We start from the raw sequence: 22,838 nt of genomic DNA, 5'->3' as shown, positions 1-22,838 counted from the left end.
TATTAAATGACAAATTTTATCAAAATCCTTCAACATGGAATTCCTGCTTCACCCTTAGTTACATCAAATGATTGATAATTCGTTCTGAAAATTCTCCTGTCTCCATCAGACCACACTATGCACAATGGAGGTAGGTTGCACTTATGGCCATTCTATGGTGACTTCAGTGCATGTTAGTACAGTGTGGTTCACCTTTAGGATATTCCCATATGGATAATGCCTTCAGCCAGTAAATTTTCAGGTCCTCTTAATTAGTGACTTTAGTGACAAACAATGGACTGTCTTAGAAATAACTCAAATCACAGCTGATTATGATTGTATTCAGTCTGAAAGCATTGATCAGTGCTGCACTACTATAAAGGTCCATGCCATACCTGGATGTGTTTAATCTAATTTGCAGAAACATTATTTTTCATTTTAATACAAATATTTTCACCTGCAAGGTCACATCAACTTAAGTATCACAAACATTAATTATCAAAAGTTTATAAAAATTATGACAACACATGTTAAATCTTTTTTCACAGCTTTGAAAAAGTGGATTCGGTTTCACTTTGCTAAGCCCCCTAAGAAAAGTATTTGTATTTGATGGTTGCTTCCCAATTGAGCAATTAATTGTAAAAATGAATGTTTCAAACAACTACATAGGGAATTGTGAGTCATATGACTAACTTAAAAATAAAACACCTTAACAAGAAGGCTTGAAGCTGATGTTCCGGAAATAGCTTGCGAGTGATTGCAGTAAACCTGATATTGCGCAGCTGTCCATTCCCAGAAAGGCAGAGAAACTGAAAGTAGTGTCTATGGACAGAGGACAAATGTCTGCTACTCAACCTAACCCATCAAAGACATTTATTAGTTGCTTTTCACAGAATTTAGCCATACATAGATCAGTTGTTGAAACATAAAATCAAAAAAAAAAACTTTGTGCATTGTAATGACAAAAGAAAATGTAAATTGTCACACAAAAACAGAGATTATGATGCTTTACAGATCTTCACAAAGGATGTGTTCAGGTTTTAAATAAACCTCTCAGAAGTGTAGCAGAATATTATATGTTGTTCCCCACAAATCTCATGACAACTTGATTGCCATCACACCCTTCCTGGTGGTGAAAGCAAGGATCATCATTAACTATCAGAAATAGCCAAGATTCAAGGTTAATTCTTAACACATTTTTGGTGCAGAGCTAGCTTCTACCTGCTTCTATGAAATACCCGCTTTATGGAAAACTGGAAAATTGCTAACACCTTGTCTAGACAGGCTAGGGTGTAAGATAAGTACTATGGGTGTAAGATAAATACAGATGCTCTTCGACTTATGATGGTTCATAGAAACCATACTCCGAATTTTAATTTTTTCCGGGAAAGCGATAAGCGGTGCAATACTCTTTCGTGATGCTGGGCAGCGGCAGTGATCTGCATCTCCCAGTCTGCTACGCACTTGTGTTTTGTGCATCCATCATGTCACAGAAATGCCCATCTGTGCTTCCTGCTACTGGTGGGAAGAAGAGGAGGAGGACAATTACTCTTGAGGAGAAACTCAAAATAATTGCTCAGCATAAAGGCAGCAAGCGCATAACGGCCATCGCACGTATGCTAGGCTATGCTGTTCAGTAGGTTAGGTGTATTAAATGCACTTTCGACTTACGGTATTTTTGACTTACGATGGGTTCTGTGGAATGTAACTCCATTGTAAGTCAGGGACCACCTGTACTACAACTCCTCTTTCAGCTTCTTCTCTGGTATACAGGCAGACAGGCCTGCCACCGACAGGAACCTTATACTGTACAGTTACAAGTGACTTGTAATGACATCACTGTCTTCCTAAGGCTTTCGTGGCATCACTTGTGTCATTTCTGTGGCATTCCAAGTAACTTTTTGACATATCAATGACTAATCTTCCAGTCACTGCACTTCTGTCTCTACTTTCTTGGTAAGAAGTACTGTCTGCTCATGGCTGCATCCCAACTGCTTAAAGTATGAGAACTTATGCAAATATTCTCTTCTTATATTGTGCAGTTTAGACAGCAGCTCACACAGGGGGAAACTGAAGCTGACAAATCTAGTTTGAGGAACTTGCTCTGGAATGGAAACTTCTCTAGTGTTGAAGAAGATGTGGTACAGTCTTCCAGTCTACATTTGCTCTTCCATGCTGAGTTAACACTGAGAAATAGGTAAACTTGCCAATTCTAAGTGCAGCTATTAAAAAAAAAAAAAAAAATGTATTGGCATAATGACATAAGTCACCTTACATGCAATGAAAAAATTCTAGAGAATCAAATATCCTTTTATATATACTGTAGCTTCTCTTGCAATGACAGTACGGATCAATCTGGACTAAAAAGGGACATCCTGGAGTAATATGACTGCATGACAGACACACAAATGACCAGTGTTTTTATACCAGTTTGCAAGAATGTCAAAAAGGATCACTTACAGTAACATTAAATTTATGGGTCAAACAGGGAATGTTTTATAAGAAATATGAACTGTTATTTGTTGAAAGGCAGCAGATTGAATTGTTCCGGGAACACAGCAGGTCTGCTGTGCACTGCATCCACCGAGTCCTGGAGGGAGGTCGCTGGGGCCGCTGCTAGAATGGTCTATCTCAACGCCTGCTGGGAATCCGACCCACTCCATGTGACCTCTCCCCGCCTGAGCCTGCAGCAGCCATCACTTCTTCAAGGAAACTAATGAAAAGAAATAAGGTTGGAAACATTTCAACACTGTACCACATGGCTCAGTTCTGCAGTGGTGTGGTACTCCACGTCAGCAACAGCGTGACACTTTGTCACCATTTCCTCTTTCATAAAAATCACTTGTCACAATGTCACAAAATTTTAAATATATTACTATTTGTAAACAAAGGACAAATTGATTTTCTATATTGAGGGGAGGAAAAACTATCATATGTAGACCACAAAGGAGAAACATCTAAAATATGCTAAAAATATATATATTTTTTTAATGTTCAAATTTGACATAGTTTTTCCTGCTGTTTCCAGGACATGATATTCTAGCGTTTCAGGAAAAATGCATTTCCAATCAATTGTTCCCTAAATATTAATTCATGTTTCTTTTTCATTCAGTCTTAGCCAGAAAAGGTTCTTAAAAGAACTCCCTGGAGGGGGGGAAAACACTCATTTCCCAGTACAGGGAATTCCAAGGATTCCAGCAATCTCGGAGCACTCCCAAAGGTGCACATCACATTCTAGAGGGCCATAACCTGTGGTAATGCTGACATCTAACACCAGTCAATGAAACATTCAGTGTAACCCCATACCTGGTCTGGCTGGTCAGTTCTAGGGGGAGCAAAGAAGCAATGGTTCTTTATGAGATCCAATTGGAAATATTTTTTCTTAAATATATGACTTACTGTGCAACATAATTCAAATTCATTTAAATATATTTAAAAGAATGATTCCCAATTATTATGGATATCAACTTGGATGACTGCTAAGCAGAAAAATACATTTCAGTTCACTCATCTAGCTGATGTTTCCTCCAAAGTGACTTACAATGTTAAGCTACTTGTAGTGATTTATCAACTGATTAATCCACAGAGCAGGGTTATTTTTACTGGAGTAATTCAGGTTAAGTACCTGGCTCAAGGGCAGTATAGCAGGAAGTCAGATTCAGACTGGGTTCTTCAATTCAAAAAATGGAAATTCTAACCACTACACTGATTACTGCCTTACATAGCAATTATTAAATCTACTGTAGCTAATGTAGTTTTTTTGCTTTACTGTCTTCAAGTTCTATTTGAATCAGTGTTGGAGGAGAAACATTCTGCTCTTTGTTCTATACAATGATGCTGTCTCAGAATTAAACCATGCAGGTTTGCTCAGCCCTGAGGGCCCGGAAGCCTGGCAAGGAGATAACCCTCTCCAGGACTGTGGTCAGTCTTAGTGACAAGAGTCTGATAAATGTAATGTAAATGTCTCTCTGTGGTTATTTATTTAGCTGACACTTTTCTCCAAAACAACTTACAATGTTAAGGTTACAATTATTATAAGCTGACAATTATTAACCCATTTACATAGCTGGGTAGTTTTACTGAAGCAATTAAGGGTAAGTACCTTGCTCAAATGCACAACAACCAGAGGTGGGGATCAAACCTACAACCTTTGTTTCTAAAAGCAGTAGCTCTAAGCATTATGCTGCTAGCTGTGAGCATCCTAGAGACAGACTACTCAATTTTAAAACCTTGGCTAGAGGGTAAACTGTAGTCCAGGTGGAAGAGAGCAATACCTAACAACATATATTAAGGACATAAACTTTCATGTATCTCAGTAATTCTTCTGTAGACACATTGGATCACCAACTCTTCAATTAAGATACCGCCTCTAATAAGGAAAGATGAAAAGATGAAGACACTCTACAAATTATGTGTGCACAAGTGCACTGATCTACAGGGACTGTCTTTAAATCTTCAACTGTAAGAAAGTGATAGTCCCACTACATTATGGCCGTTTTCTGCATGGAAGCCACATTCCCTGCATCTCTGAGCTGAGAGAGGTGTAATATGGCAATGACAGCGGACCAGTACCAAAGGAGATGAACATCTTCCCAAAGCTCAACATTTATCTCTAGTGTTTTAGAACGTCCGTAATTGCTGAAGACAGACAGAAACAAAAGTTTGTTTAATCAACCATTATAAACAACTCACATAAAATCTCTACCGATACTGTTGTGATTACGGCAAGTTTGTATTTATTTTACTTAAGTGAATTTACGGTTTGATAGGGTGCATGTAAAGGTAAAAATACTGTGTTCTATTTAGTGGAGTGGGCATGTCTCTGTCAACTCGATTAAGATGGTGTCTGTTTTTGTTTCCATTTCGATTAGGACTCAGCTGATGTGATTTAGCCTGCAGGAAATAGCAGCTGGGGACCCATAGTGGCACCCTCTTGGTGCAAAGACAAGGGAGTCTACCTGTGGGAGTCCACCCCGCCATCATCAGCGTGTTCCGTGAGGTATCCTGTGTCAAACACCAAAGCTGTCTATGGCAACCAAACTGTGCGACGACACCAGCAGCAGAGACTCAGACACTCCCTTGCTACAGTAACCTGGTTTATCCTCATCTGTCAAACACTCCATCCCGCTCCAATTTCTCCATGGAACTGTGGAACTGCCAGTATGCAGTGAGAAAGGCTGACTTCATACCTGCCTATGCCTCTCATCTCTCACTGGGCCTCCTGGCCCTAACCGAAACCTGGATTACCCCAGACAACACAGCCACACCCGCAGCCCTCTCCACTAACTACTCATCTCCCACATCCCCCATCCCTCTGGCCGAGGTGGAAGCATAGGTCTGCTCATCTCTCCCCGGTGGGAATATTCTGTTCTCTGCCCAAATCACTCTTGTTGTGGTTGTTCTGTAACTGTTGCTGTCCTGTCCTCTGTTACCCCGCTCCATCTCTCCAATCATTTCTTCGTCGCCTTCCAACCATGCCTCACCATTAATCCCTCTCCTTCTTCTGCACCCATTGTTACCTTCCACCGTGACTTAAAATCTCTCCTTCCTGCCTTGCCTCTGCCCTCCCTTCTGCTGCACAATTCTCAGATCTATCAACAGACAACGCTACTAACATTTTCCTCTCTGCTCTATCTTCCTCTCTTGACTCTCTCTATCCACTATCTTATAGACCAGCACGCTCCAGTACCACCCCATTGCTGACTGACACATTACGTAGTAACAGGACCAAACTCTGGGCCGTAGAGCAACGATGGTGTAAATCCAGGACTCAACACGGACCTGGATGTCTACAAACAACTCTTCGCTACTTTTCACTCTGCTGTCTCCTCAGCTAAAACAACCTTTTTTCCACAAACAAAAGTCTGCAACTAAAAAAAAAAACCACACACACAGACTCTTTGCCACCTTCTCATCCCTACTGCATCCTCCACCGCTCCCTCCTCCTCCTTCTCTCCTTGCTGGTGACTTTAGTTTGTTTTTCAGAAACAAAGTCTACCCAATCACGGACAAGTTCTCGGCATCACCCTGCCTTGTTTGCGCTGGACTTCCCTGCGAAGACATGCCCTCCGAATTCAGGAAACTCTCAGAATTTGAAGTCTCCGACCTCCCGATATCACACAGACCCACCACCTGCTCGCTAGATCTGATCGCATCCTCACTGCTACAGACCATTTCGCTGCAACTTTCCGCCTTCATCGCTAAGATCATCACCTCCTCGCTCTCCTCTGGCTGCTTCCCATCTGCCTTCAAAACTGCTCTCATTTCACCTCCGGTAAAGAAACCCTCTCTGGAGCCTAACTTGGTCCAAAACAATAGGCTCCTCTCCTTTCTGTCTAAAACTGTAGAACAAACAGCCTGTGATCAACTTTTTGAATTCCTCACCAGGAATCATCTCCTTGCTGGATATCAGTCTCGATTTAAAATTGGTCACTCCACGGAGACGGCGCTCCTGGCAGTGCCTAATGCTCTCCAGTCGGCCAGAGTAGCCTCCCTCTCCTCGGTCCTCAGCCTCCTTGACCTATCTGCAGCATTCGGCACTGTCAATCACCAGATTCTACTCTCCTCTCTTAGTCAGCTTGGGATCAAAGGAACAGCACTATGATGGTTTGAGTCCTACCTTTCTGATAGATCCTATGAAGTGGTCTGGCTGGACTCCCGTTCTCCTCCGCCTCTCTCAACTGGTGTCCCACAGGGCTCGGTACAGGGTCCTCTACTGTTCTCGATCTACACCTCCTCCTTCAGCCCTGTCATTGCCTCCCATGGATTCAAATACCACTGCTGTGCTGATGATACCCAGCACTTCCTCTCGTTTCCACCTGGAACATCAGACATTTCCACACGCATCGCTGCCTGCCTGCCTGTCAAACATCTCTACATCGATGTCTGATAACCACCTACAGCTCAACCTCTCCAGAATACAGATCCTACACCTCCTAGCTGCCCCGTCTTCCTGACATGATCTCTCGATCAAACTGGACCACTTACTCATTTTGCCTACCTCCTCAGCTAAGAGCCTGGGAGCGATGATTGACTCAAGTCAATCTTTCTCTCAGTACATTGAAGCCACAACCCAGACCTGCAGATACATCCTACATAACATCCACAGGATCCATCCTTACCTCACAATCAACTCTGCGCAACTACTTGTCCAGGCCAAGGTGACATCCTGTCTGGACTACTGCAACTCTCGCTTGTCTGGCATTCCTGCTGTTACCATCAAACCTCTACAGCTGATACAGAACGCTGCTGCCCGAGTTGAGTTTGACTTGCCGAAGCATTCGCATATATTTCCCCTACTTGTTTCTCTGCACTGGCTTCCCATAACTGCCCGGATCAAATTTAAGAGCCTGGTTCTGGCCTACAGATGCATCAATGGAACTGCTCATAGCTATCTATAGGACTTGATCATTTGCTACACCCCAGCCAGACTGCTATGCTCTTCCACATCTGCCTGCTTGGTGGTCCCACACACAAAAGGTAAAGCACGGAGGTTCTTGGTTCTGGCTCTGTTGTGGTGGAACAATCTTCCCCTCTCAACTCAGAACTGCTGAATCTTTGTCCACATTTAAAAAGGGTCTCAAAAATCATCTCTTCTAGATTCACTTCATCCATGATCTAAGTTCATGTAAGGTATAAATGTTCATGATCATGCTCAGATCAATCCTTAAACAGAGCCACTCCTGCAATGCAACGTAAATGTGCATTATACGTATCTCAAAAAAAAAAAAAAAAAAAAAAAAACTACTAGGAGGGTGATTAGGATTCGGCAATATTCTGGTAAAGATTTATGCAGCTACTTGTGATGAACATTGGCGCATATGATGAAGGAAACTAACTGTACTTAATCACATATCTGCAGTTATGTCTTGTTCTCCTAAGATAATGCACAAATTGTATTTTCTATGAGACATACATTGCTTTGGAGAAAAGCGTCTGCTAAATGAATAAATGTAAATGTAATATCTGGCAATCAGAAACAACATCAGTGGATAATCTTTTATGGACAGAAACAGCAGTTAGAAATTGTCCTTTTTAAAAGCAGGAAAGGATGCATTTACTGATGTGAATTTTAATGACTGCAAGTACATTCATATGAGGTCACATCCTGAGTGTGAAGCGTGAAGCAGACACACCTATCGCATTATGACAGGACAAAGAGAAAGCCTCAAAAATGCACATAAACAGATTCAGCAAAGGAGAGGAAAAAAAAAGAAAAAAACAAGATTGGTATTGAAAGTCTACACTATAGGAGATGTCATACAGGCAAAGATTTACCAATTCCAGTTAGAGTGACTGATGCTACTCTGTGCACCTCACACTGCATTAGACTGGGTAGTCCGTACTACGTTTATGGATAGATGATTTTAGATACTGGAACAATGCCAGGGAACCTTTTGGACTCGCACTTTGAGTTAGCCATGTCATCCTACACTGGACAGGCATAAATAATACAGTAGACGATGGGCGGCGATGCTCTGCACAGTCTTTCTGCCTCGATTTTCATTCAGCATCAGTTATTTACCTGGTAGCCAAGACCATGTGGTACACTGAGTATAAAAGATTGTATTCTGTAGTTTTATACAACTTTCATGCGTTGCCAGTCCTTTCACCCACATGAGTAATTTAACATTGGTTTTTTCCTCATATCCAGTACGTAGATCACAATGAAATAAGATGGCAAGTATTCTATACTCATTGAAATATCTTTATCAATGTATAGCTTTCACATTTTTCAAACATCAGAAGCCCTGTGTAAAGGATTATATTCGGTCGGCACAATGGCACAGTGAGTAGCGTTGCTGTCTCAAAGCACCTGGGTGATGCGAGAGGAGATGGGGTGATCCCCGCTTACTCTGTGTGGAGTTTGCATGTTCTCCCCGTGTCTGCATGGGTTTCCTCCAGGTGCTCCGGTTTCCTCCCACAGTCCAAAGACATGCTGTTCAGGTTCTCCCATAGTGTGCGAGTGACAAAGAGAGAGTGTTCCACTGATGTATAGATGAGTGACCCATTGTAAGTAGTGTATCTAGCAGTGTAAGTCACCTTGGTAACTAAGGTGTGTGGGCTGATAACACTACATAGAGTTAGCTGGAAGTTGCTTTGGAGAAAAGCGCCTACTAAATAAATGTAAATATTCACAGCAGCATGCATGTCAGGCTCACCAAGAATAGATAATCACCAATTCAGGAATCCTTATTCAAAGGTTGCCGAGATGTCTTTAAATAAAGCGACAAGAACCATGGTGGAACACATGTTCTTGTAGGATATATAGACAACACTCTTAAATGCTTCCTGCTCAGAAACACTGCATTCCTGCTTACATGACAGTAAAGAGCTTAATGGTGAGACTGAAGTACATGCACCCATCCCTCAATAGGACAAGCTTTTACACATATCATGTGTGGTGCATCTGGTGCTGCTGTGCACAGTGAGGTATGGCACAGGTCTCTTGGCAGTAGAGGTCATTTGCAGCGAGGTCTCAAATCTTTTTGATTTTATCTCACGGTCCATGGCTGCAAAACATTCTAGCTCAGATAGCTGACCCAAGAGGCTGAAGGCACATCCTGGCAAAACACACTGAGCTCCCCTCAGACATTTATTAATAGGCATTTAGTGACCTTCCAATGGAAGTCGGGTCTAAACTCAAATAAACCGTGTGAGAAATCAAAACTGGTGAACCACAGATAAAAAATTTTTTTTATTTTTTTTTTATATAATACCAGAAGCAGAGCTCGTCAAACACAGAGCATACATAAATAGGAACTCTGCTGCAGGAGATTGCATTGATGAGGTATTGATGTGCTCTGGCCCTAAATGGCTTGCTGCTGGCACGGAACATGACTGTGCACATACTTGTTCCGATTTCAAACTGACAAACTGATGGGTCCCTCCCCACCTAATGTGTTACAGTGAGTAGACATGGCAGCCAACTATTATGTCTGGCAAGTAAATCACAACAAGTAAAAAAGCTCTCTCTGCATCTAAAAATATGTAGAACTCAGGACAAGATAAGTGTGACAATGATCTTTTCTTAGCCTAAAAAAAAAATCCCATATTTATAATAATGGGTATAAGACTTACAACTGTATCTTGCAGCACATGAGGACATTTTCTATGTTGATGTTTCACTTAGTACAGAAAGCAAAAAAAAAAAAAAAGGCTGCAGAAGTTCATCCCTAAAAATGAAAAAAAACTGACTTGACTAAAACCATCCTCATCACAACAATTTGAGGATAAATAATACAGCTTTTACTGTAACACTGAATTTAACAAATGAGAGGAGCATTTAAAGTACAGTTCAGGTTAAGTTACTGTCATAGCTATTATACTCAACATCAATGTAATATTGGCCCTGGAGTCTGCTGCAGCTGTAAAGTAGCCTCTGAACTGCATATAGAGCTCCATCAAGTAATCAGTCCTAAATGAAAGCTGGAAACAAGAAACCATGAATGCAGGAATTCAAAGTATGAGTGGTGAGTATTAAAAATGCATAAGCACTGATAATATTGGAGAAAGTGGCACAGCAGCCCATAGAGGAAGAACTTCTCACCCGCCCTGGGCCTTTAATTGTGAACACCAAGCTAGTTCACCTCCGGCACACACGAAGGAAGACACACTAATCAATACAACTGTTTTTCGCTTCCAGTGCCCCGCCACTAATGGGAGACTTTAAGGGATAGGAGTCATGGTGGTCCTGCACCACAGTCAGGGCTCTTGGGTGGCTGATGTCATGTCTGCCTATGGATCTTGGCTGAGCAAGCCACAACCCAGGGCATTTAAGACATACACTTCAGTGCACACAAAATACACACTCCGACAAACTAAAAGGTTCCTGTAATGAAAATTGCATCACTGCAGGACCCTCTCTTTCAGCTAAATTTTAAGCATGGCTATTCATTTGTGTGAAAGACATACACACATATAGTGAAGTACAGTATATAAGACAGATTTTAAGGTCCAAGATATTTCACTGCTTCGTGAGTCAACATTATATCAGCTGTACATTGTACTACCAGAAAATCACATAAGTGAGGCTGCTGTTCAAAGGTGCTATAAAAAAAAAAAAAAAGTCTCAATTGCAAAGAAAAGAGCACACCACACACTCAGAGAACTAATGTGCTTGCTTATGTAATGATTATTGCAGACAACTCAGCCAAGAATTGTGCTGACATCTGTGATGTACAGGACTCTGAAGAGCAGAGTGCACAGGTGTTAAATGACAGCTGTTACTCCTAGGTGCCCTAATAGACACTTGAGGGGTAAAGAGAATTGAGTGAGGACTCTTAAAGACCTGTGACTGGGTCTATGACTAATTCTGACAGTAATGCACTAACCACTGTAACCAGGAAGCATACAAGGAGGTTCCTGCCAAGCAGCCAGAAGACCTACCAAAGTGGATTTCATCTCAAAGCAAGGCTCTTTGGAGGGGTCCATTGTTCTGTTCAAGAAAAAGCCAGCTGCCTCCCCTTGGCTCCCTGCACAGGGCTGGGAGTACTAATTGCATGGTTCTGCCCACATACCATTGAGTAGTAAGATTATCCAGCACAACAACGGGCTGTGATCGGAACTGAGTGTTAATTACACGCCAGGCACTGTTCCTCTCCCCCCGCAATGCCACATGTGCTCAACTCCAAAAGTGCTGCAGACAGACTAAACCTCTACCACCACACATACAGTGGACCACTGTCTACTGGCACAGCAAATCCCCCCCAACCCTTCCGCCGGGTAAGCAAGAACTTAAGAGGTCTCTGCCAAGGGCCCACTTAATTTTGGTGCCTCAAAGTATCTTTAGTTTACTGGGACTATGTTTAAAAAAATCCTTTCTCTGAATTGCCACACATGGAAACAAAACTGGGATTTAACAGAGCAAATTAAATGTGTAACACATCAAATTCAGAAAAATGGTTCAATATTACATTTCCATGTCTTTGCTTGCTCTAACACGGCAGTCATGTTTCTAAATGGCTCAGCACCCTTGCGGCATAACTTCAGGACCTATTAAGGCAATCAAACCCTGTCTTCCACAAAGTGAATGTCAAACTGGCACTAAGCTTTGCTATCAGCACACCTGAAGTGTGTGCATGCTGTGCAGACAGCTCAGTTTCCACATTTCCCACAGTGATCTGCATGCCAGCTGTGTCTGGGAACAGGTGCACTCCACTATGCTGGTTCTGCAGGAAAGGCAGAAAGGTAGGGAGTGACCCTAACAGCTGTGGAACCTCCTCCCTAGATTGGTGTATTTACTGTTGTTTTTCTGATCATAACCCGGGTATAGCTTGTCTCTTTCAGGATGCTGGCTCACTTCTTCAGCTGGTACAGTAGATTAAGAGAAGTAGAGGCCTCTGACCTCTTTGTGTTGTGAACAGTAGTCCCACCCAGGACGATCCGAACCCCAGGAGTGGTGCGGTTTAAGGTGTACACCGTCAGTGCTTCTTCATACGTGGCTCCTCCAATAATGAACACAACAATGTCCTGAGGCCTGTGGACAGGAAAGTGTCTGTGAATACAAGCCATTTTTGTTCGTGAACAGTGGACAATTTGATATTTCTGGAAATGCAAATTACTTTATACATCAGCATAAGCACTAGTCCCTGTGCTTGGTGGAGTTAAAGGCTATACCCTACCATTCAGCTGTCAGTGGCCTGTTCGAGCTGCTACCTTGCCTGAATTCAGGCACTTTTGTCAGTAGCCCCCCTCCAACATGGGCTGTAGGTGTGTGTGATGGGTGTGTTTGTGTCCAGTCAGCTGAAAGCCATGTGTGGGTATCTGGAAAACACAGCTGGACCACTCTGTCAGAGACAGCCAGTGTAAACCTCTCAAAGCTAACGTGCTTTAAACTGTCTAGGGGTGGACAGTGCTTACAAGATGAGCCATCATGAAAAGAGGGCCGCCGTACTCGCTAGGGGACCTGGGACACCACAGCAGTGCACTCATGGATATAACTCCCCCGCAGTGAACACAGAAGCAGCAAATCTACTGCCTGGGCACAGTATAACAAAGGAGTGTGACATGCATTCCTGTATTAAATCCTCCACAGTTGAAATGGGAAGAGTTGCCTACCCAGGTTTACTTGCTCAGTGTAGTGGGTGGGCCACTATCCTGCCACCTTAAGAGTTCAGGCTATTTTTACCAGCTCCACTGCTTGTGCTGCCTTTAGACTGATGTGTCAGGGCTCATAAATTAAAACAGGATAGAACACTTCCCCAGCAGTGGTGCAAATCAAAGATGTGCACAAGTAAGGCACTAAAATCCATTTGAGTCTGGGTTATGTTCAGTAGCTCAGAGTTCTGCCAATATTCTGCTCAGGATCATGTTTTGAGAACCAACTAGACGGAAGTCCAATAAGTCTGTTAAACACACTACAGGAATACATTTCTAGTATTCAAATACACACTGAGCTACACAATGCACCCCCTAGTCCTCGTCAAGCTGTTACTATGCATTCGTATTACACTGTTTAAAAACTGAAGCCAATGAACCACATAACACTAGGGGGGATGAAGTGGTTCAGAACAAAAACAATCAATTTGAGGTTCAAACCCCAAAATGGGAGCAGCTGCCTTACTCTTGAGCAAGCTACTGAACTTGAATTGATTCACTTAATATCAAGAAAATTATGATAAAAGGCATATGACACATTGCAGAAAGGTGCCTGTTAAAGGCTAAGCAACATAAGGCTGTAAAATAAAGTCACTTTTTTTTTTTTTTTTTTAAAGAAGAAAGCTCACCTGTCTCTCAGTGTGCTGGGCCCCAGGTAGGGGAACTGGCTGTCCTTCAGACGGCCTTTGATGAGCTGGTCCAGAGTCTCATGCAGGAGGGGCTGGTGCTGGGCATATACATTCTCCACACCCTAGCACATATGGAAAGAAATGGTGAGAAAAAAAGACTTGCCCAAATATGCATAGTCATGCTGCCTTCAAAGGCCCCCCCATCAGCATTCATGAGACCTTGCCCACTAATCTTCCTACTCCCACATATCATTGACAACATCATGCCACATGATAAAAGCTTTCCTTTATGACACAAGGACAAATAAATATATAAACTTCAGTAGCTTACTGGCATAGAAAGTTGTGATTTTAGCAATTTCCTTTGAAAAAAATAATTTTTAATTTAAGTGCATAGTTCAAGTCTGAGCCACACTAAAAAGTACAACTGCAATAATTGTGAATATGCCAAAAACTGTGACAGTTTTGTAGGAGAGGTCACCTTCAGTCCCTTGAAGAACTGCTTGGTTATGGCTACTGCATCTGTTGGAGTAATGAGATCACTTCCTCGGACACGCTTTCCCCCATATTCTACCATAGAATGTACCATCTGAAAGACAAACAGCAGGTTGAAACACAACCTTTGCCCCAGATACAACCCTTACATGAACATATAATGTTCTACGTTTTTCTGTATCAATTAACCACGTCAACTAATGAAAAAGTAATAAGCAAAGCAGCCACAATTATATTAGCAGTTTTGTGGCAGTAATCGTTCCCTTTGGTCCTTACAACCTTCCTGCCTTCTCAGAGTTCAGGCCCAGGCCTCACCCTGCGGTATCGCTCTGACACACCCTTCCTGTTGAGGTCCTCCATGAGACCGGGGAGGTTGCTGCTGCTATGTCTCTCATAACGCAGGGCATAGAGCATCACCAGGCGCACAGCATCCAGTTCACTCACTCTGGGGTTCTGCAGCAGCCTGCGGACATTCTGGAGGAAGAAAACACAAAACACCAGCTCAAGAGAGTCAGACCACGTGAATCACAAAGCCAGTAATCAAAACAATGTCAAGACCAAGTGCCAATGTGAGGAAGAAAAGAAAAAGGAAGCCAGAGTAAAGAGCTCATACTCATTCTCAGATTCAGTGAGGGATAAAATCGATACCAGAAGATGGGCTAGTGAGCACCTTCAGAGTCCATTAATAAATAATGCAGGCCGTAGTGTTCTAGCAATGAGTTGATAGCATCTACAACAAAGTAATTATCTGAGGATTTATACAATGAAATTCTCAGAGATCCAGTCAGTCTACACTATGTGTAATTGTCCCCTGACAACAGTCAGACAACTGAGTCAGTGGTCATGTGACCTTTTTGCTGTTCTGGAATGAGGGTACTATTCAAAGGCCCTCGGGGAACAGCAAAAGGAAGCAGTGGATAAGGACCACACAAACACCCCATTCTTCTTCAATTTCAGCTCATTTCACTTTTCCCCAGCTACATGCACCCCTGAAGTTTCACACTAGCCAACAGAGAGTGAGTCAGGGTAGGTAGGAAAAACAGGCAGACTCCTATTTTCAACCTGGGATGCACCACGGTAGTCATGATGACCTATTCCATTCGGTCACTGCAGAATCAGCACCCAGCTATCTTTGTGTCCTCATACACTGTGCCACAAGTTCCATCTTAAATCTTGTGTCAGCTCCCATTTACACACACTAATACAGCCTGTATTTTGCCCACATGCCACATAAAAAAAAATGCCCCACATGTCAGACTACAGCTTGCTGACAAGAGGTTTTTACAAATCAATCTTCAGTAACAAATGAAGAAATTTTAATTCAAGAACAGTTTTCATTTAGTGTGATTGATAACATAATTATAATTATTTCCTGTATTCTGACAAGAGTGGAATGAAGTTCAAAAGACATCCAAATTAACTGTCTGCCAAATGGGCAAATTATGAAAAGAAATATGGACAACAATCAAAATTACAATTTTAGATACTCACATGTGTACATTACACAAAACTTTCATTTTCAGGTTTTAAACAAACTGAAATAGAGGTGGTTTCCCCCAGTTCAGCTGATATCCTTTTGATTTTACAAGGAGGATGATACTTGGCATTCCGGACAACTGACACAGTACGATCATGTCAGCTGTCTTGCTGGCAGTGGCACATGTTCTTCGACACGCTACAAGGTAATTTTTCTGTGCATACACAGGTATCTGCAGCATGTGCTTACAGATCTACTCTATTGCTACATTAAGCTTAGGTCTGCAGAAGTGTGTAAAGATTCTTTGTTTAAAGAGAGCTGGGAGAGAGATAAGGAGTTGAATGTGCCATGCAGGAAGGCTTCTGGCTAACCGTTTGCTGCCAACTTGCCAGGTAGCTAAGTACTGCCAGTTGGTTAAAAACTGAATAAATTGAATAAATGGGTTGTCAGGCCCCGACCACCGCCCAACTCCTTGCTGTAAAAGGGCCCTGCAACAGGATGCCTCATTCTGTCAGCTGGCACAGTATCTGCTGGATTTGTAAAATGCATGTAGTCCAAGGAGGAAAACCAAGAGTGGCGGAGTTAGGCCGTAACAAGACTATGTTTTGTTGCTGGCAGGACTGTGACTTCACACAGAAAACAGTCATCAATGTGCACATCAGTGAACAGAATGACAAGTTCTTTCAAACTGTGTCACATCATTACCCTACAAATGTTAGTATCACTCAGCGAGCTGTGCGCAGAAGGCTGAACGAGAAGGTCTTGCAAACACTGAGAAATCAAATACCAAGACAGCTACTGAGCCATCACCTCACCTCCTGGGAAATAGTTGGTCCATCACCTCTGTCACAGAGAAACAAGCTCTGCTGTGGTGCTCATCCTCAAGGATGCATGTCCATAATTTACAATCTGCACCTATTCTCTTTATCAGAACATACTGCTTATTTACACCAATTCAGTTACCCAGCTACAATTAAGCACGTATAGTTTGTGACTGTGTGGGAGGAAAAACATGAAATCCATCTTCACACCCACACCCTTATGGATAAAACTGCACATTTTCAATATGAAATTACTTCATATCCTTTACTACTACATTGAACAGTATTTATATGTATGTTTGTGTGTGTCACCTAACCAGACTGGGTACCCGAATCAGAAATATAGGCAAATGTCACAGAACTTTGCAGCTGTGCTACAGGACATATTGATCCCTCTGGCAGCCCAGGTTCCCTCCCATGTGTTTCTCTATTGCTATGGGCTTCATGTATGCCCCACTCACCTGGTGTGCACTGGAGTGGTCGTTCTGGCAGGCCAGCTCCTGCTCCACCTCGGACACTTCCATCAGCTGCCTCTCACTCACCAATCGTGACAGTTCACCCACCACAGTCACATGCTTTGACACAGTGCCTGACATCTTCTTAAACTGCGGGTAATTGTCCACAAACGCCTGGCCAATGGAAGCAGAGCAGTAGATTAGACTCCTTATTGAAGAATCTGAAATGGTTTGATGTTAGCCTGAAAATATATTTACCAATCAGTTATAACATGTTCTGAAATAACATTTCATGTTACCTCATTCCACAAAAATTGCATAAAGATTTAGCAAAGCTTACTCTACAAACTGTGTAATCTGATAAAACGGAGCAGGTAGCACAGTGGCTAAAGCTGCTGTCTTTCACTCAAAGGACTCAGGCTCAAACCCCACCTCCTAAGCAAAATACTCACCCTAATTTAGACCATGAAAAAAGTACCCAGTTGTATAAATGTGCACATCATTGAATCAAGTTTAACACTACGATACTTTGAAGAAAATTATCATTTATATAACTGCAAAATAAGCAAGATTTTAAATAGTTTAACATCAAAATTTATTTAAAAAAAATGCACTTTAAAAAATAAAAATGTCTGAACTATTTGAGCAGACAGTATTACCATGGTGCATGCAGCCAGTACTGAGATTGTCATTATGTTTTCTCGCCACCATGTATAAACTGCTACTGCTTAGCACAACATACTAATAGGTTTAATTAGTCTAACCAATCATGTGGTCCAGATTTAAAGATTTTTAATGCCTCTCAGATTATTATGTACAGAAATAGCTTTATCTGACTTTGGATGCACTCTGAGCACTTTACCTACTTCTTATTTTAAGCTTGCAAACTGAGTGACTTGGGCATACTGCTGTGACTGTCCCTGGTCCTGCAGTATTTTTACACCCAGCTCTGCTCACCTTCATATCTGCAATGGACTCCAGTTTCTGCTGACCTTTTGGCTTCTTCTTCTGGAAATCCTCCATTAAGTTCTTGATGTTGGAGCCAATTTCCCCAAAATTCAGGTACATATTCTACAAGTGGTTTTAAAGAAGTTAACAAATGAGTTTACTATTGTGTATAGTTTACTCAATGACTAGACAGCACTTCACATGCGCTGTTCTATATATCTTATTATAATGTAGTGGAAGAGCAGTCAACCTCAGCATCAGAAAGTTGTATGTTCTAATCTCTGGAGCGGAATTCCTTTTGTATGCTTGACTGAATGTTACAATGATCTCTAACATAAAAGCTGTCTAACTTCTGTCCTCTGCAGGATGCTCTAAAGTTAAACAGACTATAGACAGCTCAAAGGCTTTATTACTCTCATATGATAGACCATCTGCAGTATGGCAGCTCCAACTCACATTAGCATAAAATTCATCACTGTCAGCAGACAGCACCACCTCTCGTAGATCTTTACTGATCCCTGGGACTCTAGACAGATCGATGCGGTTGTTGTTGAGGCCAAGCATCTCATGAACCATTGCTTGGTATGTCCACTGGTGGGGGAGGAAATGTACAAGTGTTATAGGCGTAAGCATACAGGTAAAGATCAATCATCATACCTCACAGATTCCAAGATTCCAGCTTTAAACAATAAAATACTGGTAGCACACATGTCCCAATGAACCACTTCTGCCCTCTAGTGGTCAACGTTATATTCAGCAACCTGGACAGGAGTCCAAACAGTACATCCCCAAGAGATTTGACAATCCTTGAACAGAAATAATATTGCACCAAAGGAACAGGCTTTAGTATGGGCTTCCTACAGAAAATGGACTTAAAATGTTAACAATGTGAGACACATGGAGCAAGATTCTTGTCACAAACAAGCTCACTCAGAGTGCTGAAGTGGCATCACCTTGGGATAGCAGCTATTTCAATTTATTACTAAAATGGTGCTACAAAGTACGCAGTAATAGACTCAAAAAAAAATTTACATATTAAGTTATAATTAAAGCTATTAAACTGACTTGCTATCTGATTTGCTTTTTTTATATATCTTTATACATATTTTAAATTCAAAAAATAAACATGTAATGATGAAATGGATGCTAAATCCATTCACTTCCTGTACCGCTTCTTCATACAAATAGAGGGCTGATTAAGACCTGGTTGAGCAGTGGAGTAATGGCATCATCACTCCGATCCAGAATAAGAAGAAGGGGGGGAACCTCAGTTTTCCTGAAGTCAAACAGCTCATACTCTTTCGTGATGATTTGCTGAAAGACATGACGGATGCCAGGTTTGTGTTTCCATCACATTACTTCAGTACTACACATTCATGAAACAAGCAAACCAGGACTGGTTTGACATAACTAATCATGAAACATACAAGTGTAGCTGCCCCCCACCTTAACACTTTCAGCCAGCCTCTTGGCCATGTCAGAGGAGAGCTGATAGCGAATCATGGGGCACTTCTTCAGGGCTAGCAGCACTGAGGTGAGGCCTTGGGTAGTACGGGTCAGCAAGGTGGGTTCCCAGCTGCGGCCCTGGGACACACAAGAGAGCTAGTCAAAGGTGAGCCAACATCACATCATATCACATCTCATTCACGTTTGTCAGCTATTAGATATATTTTCCCTTCTTTTACATGTTTATTAATTACTTAATTTTCACTAGTTTTTCCACTTTCCACCGCATTCATTCATGCAGTCAAGTTTTAGGTAGTTCCTGTAATATGCATTCAAAGTTCCCATCATGTGCTACTAAGACTATCACTATGGGAAGTTCTCACCCTGGAAACACCCTGGAGATTCAGGGAGAAGAGGTGCGGATTCACTGCTATGAAGTCTCCATAGAATTCCTGCAGTCATGCAAGAAATGCTGTTAGTATGAAATACAAATTTACATATGCTTATGTCTCCTTCTTGGGTTATAACCGCATCCTCCTTGAATTAATTGTAATATACATATAGTTCCTTGCATGTCACTAACAATAAAAAAATGCATAAAACATCTGAGAGAGCTTTTATAAGATTCAAAACTGGAACTTTGCAGATGTGAAAGCGCAAAGTGATTTAACAACCACTCCACAATTTGAAATAGTTTATTCATCTTGACCTAAAAATTACCCTTTGTTGGCAACACAAATGAGTCCAAATGTAGCAAAGACACAGTACCGCATTCCCATAAAAAGTTGCAATCACCTGCACTTCAGCCACCACTTCCTGCTCATCAGCTTCTGCCAAGGCTTTCACTTCACTCTTACTGATGACATTGCTAAAATCTACAACAAAATTGTGAAGTCTGAGTCCACAGGAAAAAATTACTAAGAAACCGTGAGTACCCATATTTAGGTACTTCAACAAAAACTTAAAACCTTGACCAAATACATTATCTGCTTTGTTAAAACACAGATTCCAAAGTGTCTGTAATGTTTCTTCTTCTACAGAAAGCTCATGTTTCAGTCACACTTCTGCCCTTGCTGCAACAAGACAGCATCATAAGATCATACAGTCAACTGAAAAGCCATACTCACAGATGAAGTAAACACTGTACTTGGGGCGGCGCAACTCCTGAATCAAGTGTTCAACATTTTCCTGTAAGCAAACAACGACCATGAAAATTATGTATTTATTTGCATAAAATGGCATTTGAAATTCCATGGAGTAAGTATGCTTCAGTTGTGTACCTTTGTTGGACGGAGGAAACAGATGGCCTTGAGGTGCTTCATATTTTCTCTGTTTTGAGAGTCAATTCGTTCAAAGAGGTACACCTCCTTCTGCAGAATTTCGGACTGTGTATATACAACACTTACAATACTTGTCTGTGGGAAAACACAAAATAAACCGGTTACTGCAAATAAGTAATTTAAATATTAATGTGAAAAGTGGTTGCTTATGATGAAATAAAATAAGTTTAAATCCTATATACAGTAAACGCTGGTAGTGTAGTGGTTAAAGCTGCTGCCTTCGGACCCAAAGGTTGCAGGTTCGATCCCCACCTCCGGGTGTAGTACCCTTGAACAAGGTATTAACCCTAAAATTGCTCCATTAACGAGCTGTATAAATGGGTAAATAATTGTAGGTAGATTAACACTGCTACTCACTTTGGAGAAAAGCATCAGATAAATGTATTTGTGAGTACATTTACACAACATACATACAAAATGTCTAAATGGTCAATTCTAAACTGAAATAACAGTTTACTTAACCTACCAAAGAGGAAAGAATGCTGAACTTGTATGTATGTACTGTAAATCTTATTATATTGATTTGCTGCGACACCACATATAATTCCCCTATATGATTTGGTTTCTCATTGCCTCCAGTGTCTCATTTCTCTCTGTTTTCCGCACACCCTGCTCTTCTTTACCTGCCTTCTCCCTCTCTCCTCTCCTTAAGTGCACATAAGAGGATCACTCATTCTCTCTTCTTGCTCCCAACCTGCGGAATGAGCTTCCAGGTAGCACTATTACTTATTTACGCAGGTTTTCTACAGAACAGCTTAGAACATTCAGTTCGTATGTTAGTCTGCTAGCCATGATTTACCCATTTATCATCAATTCAGAGTAAGTACCTTGATCAAGGCCAATACAGCAGGAGCAGGGGAACATTTTTTATTACTCCACCTTTTCATCGAAAGGTGATGAGTAACAACACTACAGACCTCTGTCATATTAGATACGCTCCAAGCCATCTGACCCCAAGCTGGATTTGGAAGACCGATCTCTTCACTAATCACCGTGGGGTGATCTAAGCAGCATGTGCTCTTCCGTGGAACTCACTGACCTTTCTCACACATTGTCTGTGTCCCTACTTTTGTTATAATAATTTGACTTTGCTTTTAAGACATTATTCTTGTCTTGCTTACAATTGCCTTATTGAAATAAGACTCTTTTGCTAAATGACTGTGTATAAACTAGTCTAGACATGGGTTGATCCTGTTAGCTACAGTACAGCATTGCTCCCTAAACTGTCATCATGATTGTTACCCTGTAGCACTGTAACTTATTTGTAAGCACTTTGTATGTATGGTAACAATGCAATACAGCATTGCCCTGGACTAAGGTGTCAGACAAAGAAGAAGAAGATGATGATGATGATGATCATGATGATGTTAGTAGTAGTGCACAGTATTACCATAACAACAGAACCACTTATATGTCCTTATATAGAAAAAACATCTGGAGATATAGCAAAAATATGATTATGCAGTATAAATAGGGTTTCTACAGCAATTTGTTTCAAGTTCGCACTGTGTGAGATCCTACCGCTACCCAACACTAAATAATTGAATTATACCTGGGGACTGGTGTTCATCACGGAAATATAGGAGGGGTCTTAAGTGGTCCGTCACGTGGCCTAAGCTCTGCTGTACGTGCAAATACTTGTTGTTGTTGTTGTTGTTGTTGTTGTTGTTCGGGGCACGCGGTCGGGTGGCGGCGGAGGAAGAAGAACAAGACGGTCCACCTACCGTCTCTTTATCCATCAACAACACCTTCATTCCAGGCCCGCTGCTCTCTATCATTTTCGACACATACTGCTTCACAGCAAGAGTCACATTCATTTTGTCCGCTGACGCTGAAATAAGTAGAGGGTAATCCAAGCGGAGGCGAAAACCGAAGGGTTTTTGAAAGCCCAAAATCACCTCAGTTGCGTGTCGCTGTTCGACGCGAATCAGCTGCTGAATATATTTCCGGAAACCGAGGGCCGCGGGGACCTACGTCGCGCGTGTGACGTCAGGGACGGGGCTCGCGATTGGACCGGGCACGCACGTGTACTCCGGCAGTTCCCGGTTTCCTCACAGTGGTAAAATACGAAAAACAAAAAAAAAAATTATTCAATTCAGCGTAATCGTTTTCTTATAAATAATTATAGCACGGTTTATTTACAGTATTAC

General features: G+C 41.7%; 1 protein-coding gene across 1 annotated transcript; it reads right to left on the bottom strand.

The window, feature by feature from the left end:
• Positions 1-867: 867 nt before the first annotated feature.
• vps45 (vacuolar protein sorting 45 homolog) lies at positions 868-22,787 on the bottom strand. Its single transcript, XM_018764833.2, has 15 exons — positions 22,413-22,787; positions 20,629-20,763; positions 20,476-20,536; positions 20,144-20,223; positions 19,732-19,800; positions 19,349-19,486; positions 19,106-19,216; positions 18,359-18,493; positions 17,912-18,025; positions 16,961-17,128; positions 14,517-14,675; positions 14,188-14,295; positions 13,707-13,828; positions 12,326-12,457; positions 868-2,692 (listed from the first exon to the last, which is right to left on the bottom strand). The coding sequence occupies exons 1-15, from the start codon at positions 22,503-22,505 to the stop codon at positions 2,611-2,613; spliced, it is 1,707 nt and encodes a 568-aa protein (XP_018620349.1). The 5' UTR covers positions 22,506-22,787; the 3' UTR covers positions 868-2,610.
• Between the last annotated feature and the right edge of the window lie 51 nt (positions 22,788-22,838).

This window comes from Scleropages formosus, chromosome 18 (genome assembly GCF_900964775.1).
Source record: "Scleropages formosus chromosome 18, fSclFor1.1, whole genome shotgun sequence".
In the NCBI taxonomy this organism is placed as follows: Eukaryota; Metazoa; Chordata; class Actinopteri; order Osteoglossiformes; family Osteoglossidae; genus Scleropages; species Scleropages formosus.
This window is presented reverse-complemented; position numbering and strand designations above follow the sequence as displayed.